Source organism: Tinamus guttatus, unplaced genomic scaffold, assembly GCF_059628265.1.
Source record: "Tinamus guttatus ecotype Peru unplaced genomic scaffold, ASM5962826v1 Tinamus_guttatus_pri_ptg000095l, whole genome shotgun sequence".
Classification (NCBI taxonomy): domain Eukaryota; kingdom Metazoa; phylum Chordata; class Aves; order Tinamiformes; family Tinamidae; genus Tinamus; species Tinamus guttatus.
In genome coordinates, this window is record NW_028288629.1 from 378286 (window position 1) to 393927 (window position 15642).

The 15642-nt window shown below is 53.2% G+C and overlaps 1 protein-coding gene across 1 annotated transcript in view; it reads left to right on the forward strand.

Annotated features, from left to right (window-relative positions):
• Positions 1-380: 380 nt before the first annotated feature.
• The window catches only part of LOC148595479 (uncharacterized), a gene marked incomplete at its 3' end in the record, with an annotated part of 78095 nt that continues 62833 nt past the window's right edge, over positions 381-15642 (forward strand). The window contains 8 exon segments of the mRNA XM_088520632.1: positions 381-549; positions 902-983; positions 1213-1280; positions 3748-3860; positions 4534-4599; positions 4770-4880; positions 4979-5065; positions 5661-5750. Coding sequence (XP_088376758.1) covers positions 381-549; positions 902-983; positions 1213-1280; positions 3748-3860; positions 4534-4599; positions 4770-4880; positions 4979-5065; positions 5661-5750 — 786 coding nt within the window.

Here is a 15642-nt window from a genome sequence, read left to right on the forward strand (position 1 = left end):
AGAAGAAGCCTCCCCAGCCTTCAAGAACAAGTCCTCTGCCAAGCAACAGAGGAGTGATGTGCTTTCAGGGTCCGTTTTGCACGGTGGTGGACGTGGGGCCGCAGGCAGCAGCGTGGGGTGAGCATGTCCCAGTTTGTCATCTCACTAGGACTGATGCCACCTCATGGGCTTCTGTGAGCTCACAGCCAGATGCCCTTTATCAGCCCACACGGCCGCAGCCACCCTCAGTCCGCTGCAGGGACCTGGCTGTGGCTTCACGGCTCACTGGCCCTAGCGGACGTGCTCCTCTGCATTCTGGGTGCCGTCTTTTTGCCCAATTGGCAAAGAGCCCCTGCCTAGCAAGGAGCAAGTGATTGGCAGCTACCGGTTTGTGCCCAGCAATGGGCCCAAGAAGGGTTGCCCCGTGGCGAGCATGCCGCTCCAAGTCACGGGCAGCCGCAGCTGAGCGGGACTCTCCGCTGCTGCTGGAGGCCCAGGTGACCGGGGCTGTTGGCAGTGCGGTGGGCGAGCTGCCCGCCACCAGGAGCCAGGAAACCAGCAGTGTCGCTGGTAAGTGTGCGCCACAGCGCCCTTTGGCTTGATTCTGCCTCAGTGCTAAGTCGGCTATGCCGCTGCTTCGGGTCCCCTCTGGGAGGCTCCACATCTGTCCAACCCATCCCACCTTGCCCAGGCCAAGCGGCCCTCAAATAACAATGCAGTCATGTTCAGAGAGGGAATTCTGGAGACACCACATGTGCTACCTACAAATGGCATGTCCTTGTGCGGTCTGGTGGCACAGCCGAACTGCTGCTCCGGAGTGGGGCTCAGGACATTCCTCCCGAGGGCACAGGGCTACACGCGAAGACCCTGCTCATGGCACCGTAGCAGCCAGACCTCACTTCCCTCTGCTTTGCTGCCTCAGGGAGGATGTTCCACCTTCCGGAGCGCCTGGCCATGCTGCTGACGGTTTTATGGAGCTGGCTTCTTGCGTGTCTTTCGGCCATGTGAGTATCATCCCTTCTGCCCCTCTGGAGCACAGAAGAGCCCTTTGCTTTGATTTCAAGGGCAAGCTGGTCTGCTATCCATCTGCTTGTCCGTGTCTCTCCACGCTTTGCCTGGAGCCCTGGCTGCCAGCAAGCTCTGCCTGTGCTGATGGAGGCAGATCACGGAAAGCAGGGGTGTGCTGCCCCCAGCTTGAAACTTGTCTAACCCACACAACTCCCCCTTTTCTAGGCAAAAATCCATCTGCAAGAAGAGGAAGCTCTTCGGAATCCTCATGGCGCTGATCCCTGTGGCTCTTGGTGAGTCTTTGTGAGCAAAGAGCTGTCAGCTTTGCTGTTCTGCACTCCAGGGAGCTCCAGGCGTGCTCTCCACAGTCCAGGGACTCACCCTTGCCCTAGGCCATGCTCCAGATGCTCTCAGCATTAGGAAGCGCCACCCCCTTGGGCACAGAGCTCCCTCCTCCTGTGCAGCTTCCCTCTTTGGTTGGCATGTGCAACCTCGCGTGGCCCAACGCCTGCCTCAGGATGTCCAAATCAAAGCTAGGCTCCTCATCTCCCACCCGTGCCTCCAAGTGTTGCAACACGGGGGGACTGTGCCAAGCCTGCAGGGCTGCAGCCACGTCTCTCACATGCCACTGTGCCTCTCTCTGCAGCATTTCCCTACCGACTCCCTACCGCAAAGCTCTTGGCACCCATGGTTGGCAGGAAGCACCAGGCCTCTAGCAATCCATTACCATTACTCTAGCGGTCATTACCAAGACCATTACCATTAATGGTAATGACCAAGGTCATTACCATTTTTTGGTGCTCCGAATTGCAGTCGCTCTTTATTGGCCCGTGAGTCCTGAGAGTCTCCATGGCTGGACGACGTGGGCACAAGACAAGCCACAGGTCAGTCAGTGCGGGACAGGCGCCTCCTGCAAAGGCCACTCAAGGCCCAAGCGCTCCAGAGACTTGCAGAGTGAAGCTCTGCAAGTTTCCCTCTGCCAAAGGCATGCAACAGCTTCTGCTGGGCCTTCCTCCTGAAGGCTCCCTGCGAAGCCCCACAGCTCTCCCAGGATTTCTGTTCATGGAGACCTTTTGCCTTCCAGGAGATCTTGAAATTGTTTACACCAGCACCGGACCCAAAGGCCAACGGGTGAGACGCTTGCTGGCGCAGGACTCGTGGCATGCACTAGTGTCAGCGGAGCGTGCGCCGCTTGCCCTCCCAGGCTGTCTCTCTTTTCCTTGCCTCTGGCTTTTGTTTAGGCTGGAGGGAGTGGGGAGGGGAGCACCACAACATCAAAAGGGCACAAAACAAAAGGCACCAGGCACGGGCCCCTCTCCTCTTCTCCAAGCTCGCACGTGCTCCTGGCAGGGGTGACACCTCGCTAACAGCTGCTGCTCCTGTCTGCAGGGACTTGCTGAATAGGCTGCAGGAGCAAGACAGGGAGATGCAGCTTCTCAGGGAGGAGCTGTCTCTCCTCACCAGGCAGCTCGGACATATGAAGCAGGTGATGCTCCATTTTGTGCCTGAAGCCTTGCATGGGCAGACTTTGTTGCCTTCTTGCTTGGGCTGACTCTGCTTAATGCAAGGAAACCTAGTCTCTGGAAGTTACCTGAATGCATGGGGATGCTCTAGGAGCATTTCCTGCCTGCCTTTCCTGCACGTATGCCTGGCCCTCCTGCTGCTGCAAAGTTTTCTGCAGCGGCACCTGCTCTTGCCTTTTGCTCTGCTGTGTGGCCTTGTTCAGAATCAGCCTTGCCTCTGTTGCTTGCTTTAAGAATGGGCCGCTCGTAGCTCGTAGCTCTGGCCTGGCCCCGGGAGCAGTGGGGAGACACAGGCGCCCTCGTGTGCCCAGTTGGCCCTGGCAGGGCCTAAGTCCATCTGCAGCCTGAGCGTGGAGGAGGCTGGAGAGACGGCTGGGGTACCTGGCTTATGGGGCACAAGGCTTGCAGACAGGCACATGCTTGCCGAGGGCTCGTGCTTCTCCTCAGGAAGCCCTGGGCCTTTGGGCTCTAGCCACAAGGTCTGCATTGGCCTTGTGGACACAGGCTCTCCCCTCACATCTGTGCTAGGACTCAGGAGTCGTGCAGCACTGCCTGCTGATGTGGTCCTTTTCTGTGTTCCCTTGTGTCTTTGCCAGCAAGTGCAGCAAATGAGGGAGGCCATGGTTGCGGAGCCTGCAGGACATGGCTTGCCGATGGCAGACTGGGCCCTGCAAACCTCAGGTATGGCGCCACAAAGGCAAGGGTGCCAGGGCTGTGCTCGTGTATGGCACTTGCCAAAGGGTGCTGTGCTGCAGGCTCTGCTCAGCAGTGCCCACTCCGATGCCGTGAGCCATGGGAGCTCAAGAGACAGGCGGTCACGACTGCCGCCCTGTGCCGCCTTCGCGTCCTTTGCTGCTGCCTCTGGCACCGCCCTGCCACATTTCTGTGCTGACATAGGTTCTCCTGCTTTGTACAGCATTGCCCTGGGGATCAAGCGGGAAGGGCTGCCCTGTCCTCTGCTGCCCACACAGCAGGCCCCGCGCTTTGCTCTGCTCTCCTTCTCACTGGGATGAGCCCTTGCTGTCTGCCCCCACCTGCAGAGCTCTCTTTTCCTGCCTCTGTGGGAGACAAGCTGAGGCTGCTCTCAAGGAATCTCCCTTCTCCTAGGCAGCAGAGCCCCTCACAAGGGATGTAACTGCGTGCAACAGTGACAGGCACAGCTGGCACGCAGGCTCACAAAGACCCCTTGAGCACCAGGCGTGCGTGCCCCACGGTGAGCACATGGGTCTCCTTTCAGGTGCCACGATTGATGTGCAGAGAACCTCCAGCAATGCCGCACTGACAGAGAATTGGCTCTGCAGCGTATTTTGGCTGCTCTGCACCACCAACCCTCCCGAGACTATTCTAAAGGTACTGTAGCAGAAAAACCACATCCTTGCTGCCCGAGTTGCTTCCTCTGAAGTGGCGGAAGAGCAAGGCCCAGGGCATTGGCCCTCCTTGCAGCACTCTTGCTCGACTCCCTGCCATTGCTCGTGCTCCTGGCACGTCAAGGCTGACTTGCTGGAAAGCAGCGCTCCCCTCTGCGGCAGGACTCACATGAACTCATCTGTGTGGCCGCAGCATGCCCACAAGCCTTGTGGCCCTGGCTCACAGCTGGGGGAAGCCGTTTTTCCCTACATTGCCCGCTTGCCTACCTGCTCTCTGACAGTGCCTTGGAGGATGTTTCTGTGCCCGGGCCCAAAGTCAGCTGCATACTAGCCCCTCTTCTATGCCCTACCCGGCTTCCTTTTGTAAGCAACACTGAGAGTGCACTTAAGCAGGTGGGGAAAAAGGCCTGCTGCTTCTGCCCCTTGCCTCCCACCCACGGGGCAGCAATACGAGCCAGTGACAAAGGGTTGCCGTCTTCCTGCCTGCAGGAGCAGGAGCAGGTGCTGTTGCTGGCACTCCTTCACCATTCATTGCTGTTGCCTTCTGCTTTCAGACGGACCTCGCTCCAGGACAGTGCTGGCCCTTCCAAGGCTCTCAGGGCCACGTGGTCATTAGGCTGCCTGCACCAGTCTGGCCCACTGCTCTCGCTGTGCAGCACATTGCAAAAGCGCATTCACCCTCTGGCAGTGTCAGCAGTGCCCCCAAAGACATCGCTGTCTCGGTAAGCGCCTGTCGTGCAGAGCCGCCTGCCAGCTGGCTGTGGGGAAAGGGCCGAGCAGGGGCTGTCTTGTCCCTGCCCCCCTGCTAGGAGAGGCTACGCACTGCACCCTGCTGAGCCCGGCACTGTCCTAAGGGCACCTTTCAAGCCCTGGGCTGCCTTTGGGCTCTCAGGATGTGCAGCGCTTTGCGGACAAGCCTCTGAAGGGAGGGCTGCAGGCGAAAAGGCCCTCGGGAGGGGCAGCTGCATCGCAGCCCATGGGCAGGCTGCTGCTGCAAGCGAGGGTGAGGGCAGGGACGGGGCATCCCGGGCCCTGAGAGCGCTGCGCCTTTGCCCTTGCTGGCGTCGCGCCTCACGTGCTGCCCTTGTGCTTGTCTCGCAGGGACTGGACGACGAAGGACACGCCACTCTGCTCGGCACCTTCGTCTACGACATTGAAAGAGAGGTCCTGCAGCTCTTCCCACTGATGGTACGGCAAGGGTGTGCAGACGACACCGGGGAGAAAGGCGGCTGTGTGGGCAAGTCTGTGGCAGAACGAGGGCCCACAATGGGTGGCTGTAGGGGCAGAGCATGCTGAGTCCTGGATGAGAGGGACACGTGCCACTGCAAAGGCTGAGCAGAGGCCAGCTGTGTTAAGGAAAGTGAAAGCAGATGGCAAACAGGGCCAAGGCATGGGCACCCACATCCCCGGAGCTCCCCAGCTGCGCCCATCACTTTTGGCAGAGCCAGTGGTGCCCGTGGTGCTTCACCCGCAGGGAGCCTGTGCTCTGTCCAGAAACGTGGGTGTCTGACAGGAAAACGCAGTGCGCAGCATCACTGAGCCTCAGGTTTCCACAGGTGCTCTTGCCACCTTCCTGAGAGCAGGAATTTGCTTTTGAGCTGCAGGGGAGTCTTTGCGAGCCCGAGGAAAGGAGGGCCAAGAGGGAGTAGGAAGCTCCCTCTCTTGAGAGCGTTGGCCTCATTTCCTGAGCACAACTGTGGCTTAAAAAGGATCTTTGCTGCTTGCTCTTATTGCTCTTTATGTCCCAGTAATGCTGTTTCTTTTGCTTACTTTCTTGTTGCAGAGTCATCATCACAAAGTGTTTCAGTACATAAAAATCCAGGTGGAGAGCAACTGGGGAAATCCGGACTACACCTGTATCTATCGAGTGCAGGTGCATGGAAAAAGAGCATTGCAGCACTAATGCTGCTGGCTTTTCTTCAAAAGAATAAAATAAAGAAAAGGAGAAAAGAAAGAGTGTTGTGTCTCTTGTGTTTGGGGTGGAGCAGGGCATTTCCTAGGTGCTCTCCAAAGGAGCAGGTTGCCTCCTTTCACGCGCCGCTTGGTCTGTTCTTGCTGTGGACGGGAGTGCAGCTTGAGCAGGGCAAGCATAAAGAGAGGAGAGGTGAAGGGGCCTCTCCATATGAGCTTGGAGGACACATGAGCTTGATCGACATGCGCAAAGCAGTAAAGCAGAAAATACAGCGTTTCCTTGCTTGGCCAGGAGATAGTGTCATACAGCAATCTCATGCAGACAAGAAGAAACCTCTCCAGCCTTCAATAACAAGTCCTCTGCCAAGCAACAGAGGAGTAATACGCTTACAAGGGGGACTTCGACTGTGTGTCTTGCTGCCCAGCAGTTCTGTTCTTCGCCTGTTTGTTCTTCATTGCACCCCTGCTCCACAAGGATTGGTCCCAAAACAAACAGATGGCGTCATGCTAGGAAATGTGTTGAAGCTTGGAGCAGCCCTTTCTCTCGTAGAGAGAAAAGAGTGCATGTGAGCTGCGTGCAGGATGCTGGAGGGAGCATCTGTTGGCAAAGGAAACCTTGTGGTAATCTTCTCCTCACTGCTCTTCTTCCCTCTTGTAGGAGCATCTCTTGCTGGAGAAAAAAAATGGCCTTTCAGCTCCAGAAAGGGCAAGCTCTTCTTGCCCTCGGTGCAGAGCGTGAAGTCAATGTGAAATCCTTGGGCAAGCATCTGTCTCAGGACCCATCACCTGAAGCCACAGATAGTGGTAACGCCAATGGGATGTGGAACAAACTCTTCCTCATGGGTGCCTGGTTGCCAGCTCTCACTTGCAAAGCTTTAGCCTCTGGAGGCAAGGAGTGAGTTGTGAGTGGTTGGGACTGCAGCTCTTTTTTGGACTTTCTTTGACTTTTTAGGTGTGCGGTGCTGTATGTTGCCTTGAGCAAAAGGATATGTTTTCCTTGTGGAGGGACATCAGGACATGCTCATGTCCCTCTCACCTATGAATCCAGAAGCGACTCTTGGGGAGCACTCAGGACGCACAGGTTCATGCTGTAGTCATTCAGTGTTGCCTGACAGGACGAGCATTTTGTGGCCAATCTCTTTGTGTGCTTCTATGTTGAGCATTTGCTGTGCCAGCCCCTGGCATGGGACAGTGCTGGCCTCCAAGGAGAGCCCGCCATATTAAAAGCCTCAAAGAAGCAAGCTGCAGGGGTTCATCCTGCTTGGTCTGGGTACAAGCCCATGGCAGTGCTCTTGCAGTCCCAGGAGAAGCCTCCTGATGAGCCCCCAGAGTTAAAAGTTCTTTGCTACGTAAACCTTAACATATTGAAGCTTGATTTCTTTTTCCCCATAGGAGCTAAGCAGCCTGGTCTATCGCTTTGGGTCGCGCTGGTGTCGGTTCTGGCTCGGGGCTGGGGCGGTGCTGTGGTCCAACCGCATGCTGGTCGTGACGCGGCTCTCCGCGGGGACCCCCTGCCTGGCGACCGCGGCGAGGAGGCCAACCATGAGCTCCCCCCGCCACGCAGCAGCCCTCGTGCCTGGGCCCACCAGGGCCCGCCGCTGCCGCCACCTCGGATGGCGCCACGGAGGAGCCAGCGCCGAGAGCGGAGGAGCAGGGAGTGAGCACGGCAGAGTGCGGGCGGCTGCAGGAGGGCGTCCCAGAACGTGCGGAGGGGCCATGGCGGCTCCAGGGCAGCCCCTCGCCCGCCCCCTCTGGTTGTGGGACCCCAGGGCAGGGCTGCCCGTGAGGGAAAGCGAAGCCTTTAAAGGAAGTTTCCACAGGGCTTGAGCGCCTGCAGCTGGAAAAGCCCCTGTTCTGCATCCGCCTGGTGCAGAGGGCATCAGCATCACCCAAACGGATGCAGTTTTGCTGCGCAAGGAGGGCAGCTCCAGGCAGCCTGAACTGATCCCTGCTGACAGGCAGTCCCTGAGCTGCCTGCAGCGGCAGGAAATGCTCCAAAGCAGGTCTGAGTACCGTAATTCAGTGTAATTTGCTTCCTGATCACAGCTTGCTTTGGTTAGCTTCATTCCTCGGTGGGGGGAAAAAATAATAAAAAAAAGTAATCATCCTGAAAAGACCTTAGAAACCTTTTAAGATAACCAAGGTGACACTTACAGGGAGAGTTTGTATCATTTTAATGGCTTATGTACATCAAAAATAATGTTTGACATGGGGTGTTTTATCTGTAACTGCTTTCCGGTGGGCAATGGGAGTTAGGTGTGACACACGCTCCAGGGAAAAGTGTAGAGTTACCATTGAGGGGCTTTTAAAGCAAAGCAGTGCTTAGAAATCATGTTTACTTTGTACTTAATTACATCAGCCATTTGCATAGCCCAAAATGGTTAAAGATTTTTTCTTCTTATTATTTTTTAAACAACCTAAGGGCAAAACCTTGGGAATCACCAACTTGCGCAGTTCTAAAGGGGGTTACGTGTCTGTGCTGTCTACATCCCAGTGCTGTTACCACTCCTAAGTGAACAATTTCAGGTGAAAAAGCTCGTTGATTTTAATGCATCTTTCAAAATCTGCCACCTCCCTGCGTTCTTCCCAGGCAGGGCTCTTCCCAATGGGATGTTCCACACTGCCGAGGCAACAGAGGGCCCATCGGATACAGACCGAAACCCTGCTCTTCCGGGGAGCCCTGCCCTGGAGCCCTGCTTGTTGTGCAGCCCAGTTTCCACACAGCAGAACTAGAGGGGTTTTAGTTGCTTACATTGGTTGTGAGCTGATAAACAAACTCCTCCTTTAAATGTTGCTCCTCATTTGAAAGTTTGTCAGGAGTGGTTGAACCTGGGTGCCCTATGGAGGTGCTGAAGTTTTTTCCTTGGAAAAGCTGAACAGGTTTTCCTGCTTACTTCATCTACAAGAAAAGCTGAAGGGGAAACACTAACTTTGAAAGATTTTTTTTAATGTGTTGTTTTTCTGAAAGCTGCTTGTAGGTGCAGAAGTGGATCAGCATTTACCAGCTGTTAGTTGCCCCTCTACCAGTCAGGAGAATTTTAGAACCAAAGTGCCTCAGTCAGGCAGAAATTCCTTCTCAGCTGACTGTACATGATTCAGATAAATATATTTGAATGTCCTTCTTTTCTCAGGAACCTTCATTAAGACAATATCTCAATGAAAATACGTCATCATCAATGGAAGAAATGATTCCATCTCTTTCAGATACGTCATTGTCCTCAGACATGCTTCCACCCTTTTCCTTTGTGATGAAATTTAACTTTACCAGGTAATATATTCCTATGTTTCCTATGTCTGGTCATTTAATACCTTCAAAAAGGAAGTGTAATAGTATATACAGTGAACGGCATGGCCACGTAAGGATTCCTGCTTGAATTCTGGCTGATCAGTCATGCCCTGCGGGGTGGGGAGAGACCACAGCATGGCCTTGGAGAAGAAGGGCCTTGTAGGAGAGAAATCACCAGGTGCCAAAGCCTCATCTGAAAGGTGTCAAATCTCTGGGCAAATAATGCAAAGGAGAGACTCCAGCATCTTCCTGCTGGTACATTTGGCTTCTGCAGGCAGTGGCAGTGAAGAGTTTCCTCCATGGAGGCGCTGGAGCCTCCAGTGCCCGGTCAGAGCTCTAGGCTGTGATGCACAAGTGTCTGCAAATTCTAGGAAAGTTCTGTGGTGCCGAGCCACAGGCACTCGCAGCCCTTGGTGTGCAAAGGAGAGCCCAGCGGCTCCTGCTCTCGCAGTGCAGGAGGGGAGGCTGCAGGGGAGAGCAAGGGGCACAGCCTTGCCTCTTGCCGCAGAAAAGTTTCTCAGCATGGGAGCTGGCTTGGCTGCTGTAGCCAGAGCACTGCAACAGCCTGCTCCCCATCCTGGGCTTGGCCACTGTAGAGGGATGGCTAGAGAGCCGCGTACATGGCTGCCCAGCAGGCCTGCTCAATTCCAGCCTTCAGGTTTCAGTGAAAGAACAAAGCGAGTGCTAACTAGGAGATAAGGAAGTAGACCAAGGTCAGAGGGAATAAAAGAGCTGTTGAACTAAAAGGATGAGCTAAACAAGTAAGGGGGGCTGTAAGGGTCTGAGTTAGATCATTGTCTACCAATTAGGAGCCTGTGTAATTACATCACTAATTGTTAAGAATCATATAAATGTACTGCATGAAAAGCTAATAAACGAAGTCAGTTCCAGCTTCTATGAAGTTGATGTCTGGCATTCCTGACCCGCTCCAAGCTGCAACAAGTGGCGCCCGAACAGGGACCAGATTCCGAACAGGGACTGGTACAGGGACCTGGCACAACGGTGCGGGATTCCGGAGGAACAGGGACCAGATTCCGAACAGGGACTGGTACAGGGACCTGGCACAACGGTGCGGGATTCCGGAGGACGACGTACGGGTGCAGCCGAGTGATCCGACCAAGAAGGGGACCGGAGCGGGTAAGCCGGCCGTGATTGCGCACACGGGAAGACGGTGTGGGGTAACAGTTAGAAGCAGAATTCCCAGTGCACGTGTACATGGAGCGAGAAGCTGCTGAACAACTGCTGCTGGACTTATTAGCAAAAAGGGAAGCAGCAGTGAGCACGAAGAAGCTGTATGAGTTGATTAAGTGGGCAAGGGAGAAAGGACATTTAAAGGAGCCACAATTTGTTTTTAGTATAACAGAGTGGCGTGAGATAGGGAACTCATTATGGGAAGCCACTCTGGAGGGCAACAAAGCTGCCAAAGAACTGGGTCAAACTTGGTGCGAGGTGGCGAATCAGCTCAAGTGTATGCAGGCTGAAAAGAAAATGGTAGCAGCCGCGACGCAGATGCTGCAAGGGGAGGAATCAACTCCTGAGGGATCGGCAGTGCAGAAGGGCCCCCTTGGACGAGGCGCCACTGCAGTCCCAAAGAGCACCGCCAAGGAGTTGATCGATAGCGTTCTCGGAGGTGGGTCGTCGCAACTTCAGCGTCCCTTGGAGTCATCACCTCCACCACCGGAACCTGCGCCAGCCGAATCGACCGCGACTCCCGAATCGCCACAGCAGCCATCGGCGCCATCACTCCCGGCAGGGGCAGCTGGAAATAGACCACAGGAGCAACCACCAGAGCGAAGCCGGGACCGACCCTCTGATAGGCTGTTCCGAGAAGCCTCTAGAGCGCTGGTTCAAGCCCAGGCAGATGGGCGAGCCACAGATGGGGGGTGGTCGGGGGCTTCCGGGGGGCTTTCGGGTCCGCGGGTTTCCTCTTCGCGTTGGTCTGGGGTTATCAGGGATGCAATTCTGGAGGGTCAATGGGAGCCGGCTATGAGGGTAGCGTGCCCGGTAACCTTTGAGCCGGATGGTCAAGGGGGGGCAGCGGGTAAATGGGATCCGTTTGACTGGAAAATTCTGAGTCAATTGAGGGATACGGTCGTGCGTTGGGGGATCAAAGGCGAGCCCTCCAGACAAATGCTATCCTACATTTTTAACAGCGATATGCTTCTTCCTAGTGACTGTCAACAAATTGCAAAATTAATCTTGACACCAGGTCAGTTACTGTTATGGGAAAGAGAGTGGGCAGCTCATGCGGCACGGGAATGCGCTGTGCCGCGGGGGCAGGATGATCCGTTGTTTAATTTACGGCCCGAAACGGTCATCGGACAGGGAAACTTCGCGGATGTGGGATTCTTCGGTCTAGATGGACTAACGGACTGGTTAGGAATTGGGGGATGGATAAAATCATTGATGAAATCGTTGTTAATGTTGTTACTATGGGGACTGTTGTTTGTAATTGGCTTAATGATTGCTTGTACCTGTTTGCGCGCTTTAATGTCACGGTTATTAACTGCTTTTTCACGCAATCCGAATCTGACGCCTCAAGGCTGGCTTGCTTCCCGGCGTCACCTAATCTAAAGAAAAGGGGGGATTTGATTTCTCTTTTAAAGTGGGGGTTGAAGAATTGTAATGCTTTAGACGAGGATAGCAACCGCTAGTAGGGCTAGTATTTCTATTTGCTATGTTCCTCTTTATCATGTGTTTCATCCTATGTATATTGATGCTGACATGAGGTATGGTTGAAGGCTGGAAACTTGTACGATCCGTAGAATCATAAAACTGTTGTACAAAACAGAACCTAAGACCTTGAGAAAGAAGATGTTTGCCTGCCCGGGTTGAGAGATAAGGAGTGCGGAGGCGACTGCTTAGCCAGGCTCACAGCCGACCTCCTCAGAAAAGCAGTTGAAGGCGACTGCTTGACCGGGCTTGTAGCCAACTTAACTGCAAACATCCTCTAAATTAATTTGAAGGTAAAACATCCGAGAGGGAGGGAGATGAGAAAGGCAGGACCCTCGGACTGACGGCTGGGACCACTTACTGGCATGCGCACCTGTGCAGCCAGGAGGGATGGTTATGTGACTGAAGGTGGAGTTTGTCCGCCCCCTGGTCTGCCTGCTGGCACGTACTGGCCCTACGTGGCAGGATGCACCGGGCATAAACAGATATTGCAGAGAGAAAGGGCGGGGGGGGGTGAGACTCCTAGCACCGAGACCCACGTTGTCTCTGCGGGGACGCCCGCCGAGTTAGGAGCCTGTCAGCAACCCTCCAATCTGCCAACTCGAGAGAATGTTCAGTCTCAGTGTCCTGCCAGCAAGTATTACCTCACAAGTAATTAGGCATACTTTGCTTCTCTAACGTGCTTTCACCTGAATAGCCGTAGCCACTTTGTTCTGTGTGATTATTGCCGAATCCCAAACCCATTTGCAACCTAATTGGCAGCGAGGATGGGATTAGGCAATTGAGACAGTGGAACTCACTAGTGGAGTGCACAGCTACGTGAGGTCGTGCCACTGGATGGAAATTGTGTTTGTGCTGTTTGTATCTGTGGTTTTTAGATCTTTATTGTGTAATATATATATCAGCAGAGAGGGCTAAATAAGACAACAAGAAAGTCCAGAATTTGAAAGTGGGAAAGTCAGGAATAACTCAGACTACGACGTCCCCCCCCACCTCCCCCGCCCACCCACCCCACCGATGGAGGACTGGGAGCCGTACTCTGACTTGTATCCTTGGAAAGAGACTAGGGAAGTACTTCAGCATGGGAAACAAGAATGAAGCGATGGCCACGCTCCAGTGCAACTGACACGGAAGGACCTGCAACAGTCCTTACAAATTGTAAAAGCCTCAATGCTACTGGAGCGGGCGCCTCCTTAATATACAGAAATCCCAAGCAATTTCTGGGGAGGAAACCAAATTGAAGCTATGCAAACATAAATAGAAATGGAAATCGAGAACCTTTCAAAATGATTTGGACATCTTAATAATCGATTTAAAAGATTGTTTTTTCACCATACTATTGCATCCTGAGGACCATGACATAGTGGAACATATGAACCAAACGCTGAAACGCCAGCTACGAAAAACGAAAAATTGGCAAGAGCAGAATATGTTTTAAAATTTTGAGATTGCCCCAGGATAGCCTAGTCCCTCTGATGGTCAAACACAGGGCTGGGCTAAAGGGAAGCCTGACAGAAGTAAAGTCGGGTCCGAGTAAGGTGATGCTGAGAGACTGGAACACGGGAAACTGGATGGGACCCTTGGGCTTAATAACCTGGGGAAAAGGGTATGCTTGTGTCATTACAGATACTGGAACCAGATGGGTGCCAGCAAAAATGGGCGAGACCTTGGCTGGAAGCAAACTCGCATACATCAAACGTAGCAGGCAGGCAGCTGGTACCCTAGCTGTGGAAAGTGTGAGCCTGCAGAAGAACAACATGGGAGGAAGAAGTGTTACTGTTATTATTAGCTGTATATTGTGGCTTTTAGGAGGTAATATTACTTTTAACGCTATTATAGAAGCTGATGCTACTTTTAACACTAATGGATATGTTATGCTACTTAGGCGTATTGTTAATTATACCCAAATTAAGAGTTGTTGGCTTTGTGGGCAGCGGATCAATTGATGCACTGGTGTTAGGTATTCCTCAAAGCAACTGGACAGACCTGAATCCATATAGCCTACTCAATACATCATATCAGTGCACACAGGAGAATGTATGGGTGGGCACGCCAATAGCCATCATGCTGGAGGAGGCGCTGCAACAGCGCAGCACCACAGCCTCCATAGTCCATGTGAGAAGTCATGCCAGTATACAGGGATATTATCAGGAAGGCAACAATAAAGCTGATGCAGCAGCCAAGGGTGTACGGACAATAACACAAGCTCGTGCTATACACGAGCACCTCCACATAGGAGCGAGAACCCTCGCAAAGCATTGCAACATTCCCCTTGCAGCAGCCAGGGATGTGGTAGCCACTTGCCCGTATTGCCAACGATCGACTCTATGGGGTGCTGGGGTGAATCCCCGTGGCCTAAAGGCAAATCAAATCTGGCAGTCAGACTTCACATTATGCCCTTTATTCAAACCACGACCCTGGTTAGCAGTTACAGTGGATACATGCAGTGGACTGATCATAGCCACACAACACCAGAGGGTTACTGCGCATGCAGCTCACCAGCATTGGATAACGGCTATAGCATGGTTAGGTGTTCCGCGAATAATCAAAACAGATAACGGCTCCTGCTTCACAGCCCAATCTACGCAAGACTGGGCTGACAAATGGGGAATTCAACTGCAACACGGAATTCCTCATAATAGCCAAGGACAGGCAATTGTAGAGAGAGCAAATCAAACCCTCAAACAAAAAATCAAGATCCTTGGGGAGGGGGAAGGTCATACCCAAAGAATTCCCAGTATGAAGCAACCAGAAATTTTGATGCGAGCGCTATATTCGCAGAATCATTTCATTCGTGGAAATGAGAACAAGGCACCAGTGGATAAGCATTGGGCGGTCACAGCTATAGGGGATGGGCCCCCAGTTCTGGTCAGGTTCCCAGAGAAAGGGATATGGGAGTCTGGGTGGAACTTGGTAACCCAGGGAAGGGGCTACGCGGCCGTAAGACAGCAGGAGGTAGTGAAATGGGTACCCGCAAGGTGGATAAGACCGAACCTCAAAACTCATGGCAACTATGAGCTTACCCCTACAGGAACAGCTGATGGGACGACCCCCACAACCCATACACCTCAGTGATGGAGGATTCGACTGGACCCCGACCTCCTAAGAAAGCACCTTGTCCGGTTGAAAAGGAAACAGCAAAACAAACAATCGACATGGCAAGACGAGGAAAGGCTCTCTTTGCATTACCCTGCTGATACAGGTTGTATGGAGTCGACCAGGAAACACAGAATCCTAGGCCCGACAATGGGCGAGAGGCGCATCCCATTATTGCCTCCCCACCGGGGTGGAAAAAGGGGAAAGTCCTGATCTCAACCTGTGTTGAAAATGTTGCAGTTTGAAAGCCGTAGTGGTAATGGTGGGGGGGGGGAAGGAGGTATCAAAAAAGGTCTAGGCTTTCATGACTAATTGGAGAGGTTTAGGGACTGTAGCTGAAAGGTGGAGACATCAATAATATACAAGTATATCTGATTTTACAGGTTTTTATTGTTACTATTAACATCCAGCTTTCAGAGTAATCGACAGCAATATTCTGCAATTGGAATCAATCCAGAATGACTGTCTGTCAACTGCAGGTCCGATTGCCCCCCCGCAAACAAATAGTCGAGTTCACAAACAGTATGATTTATTCAAGTGCAGCATTTACAAAGCAGGTTTCGATGTTAGTACAGGAAATTCTCTACTAGAGCATGGGGTTTTTAGCTAGCTCTGATGTACAAATGTGCAATCATCACTCACCCCAGAAAATGGGAGAAGACGTCCAGTCTCGAGTCTCCTCGGGCAGCGTCCCGGCGCAGGGGGAGGGAAGGGGGCTCAGCCTCTCGACTGACCCAGGAGTTACGATGAATTCTTCCCTCCAGACTTTTCATCCTTAGTTCACCTCTTATACTTTTCT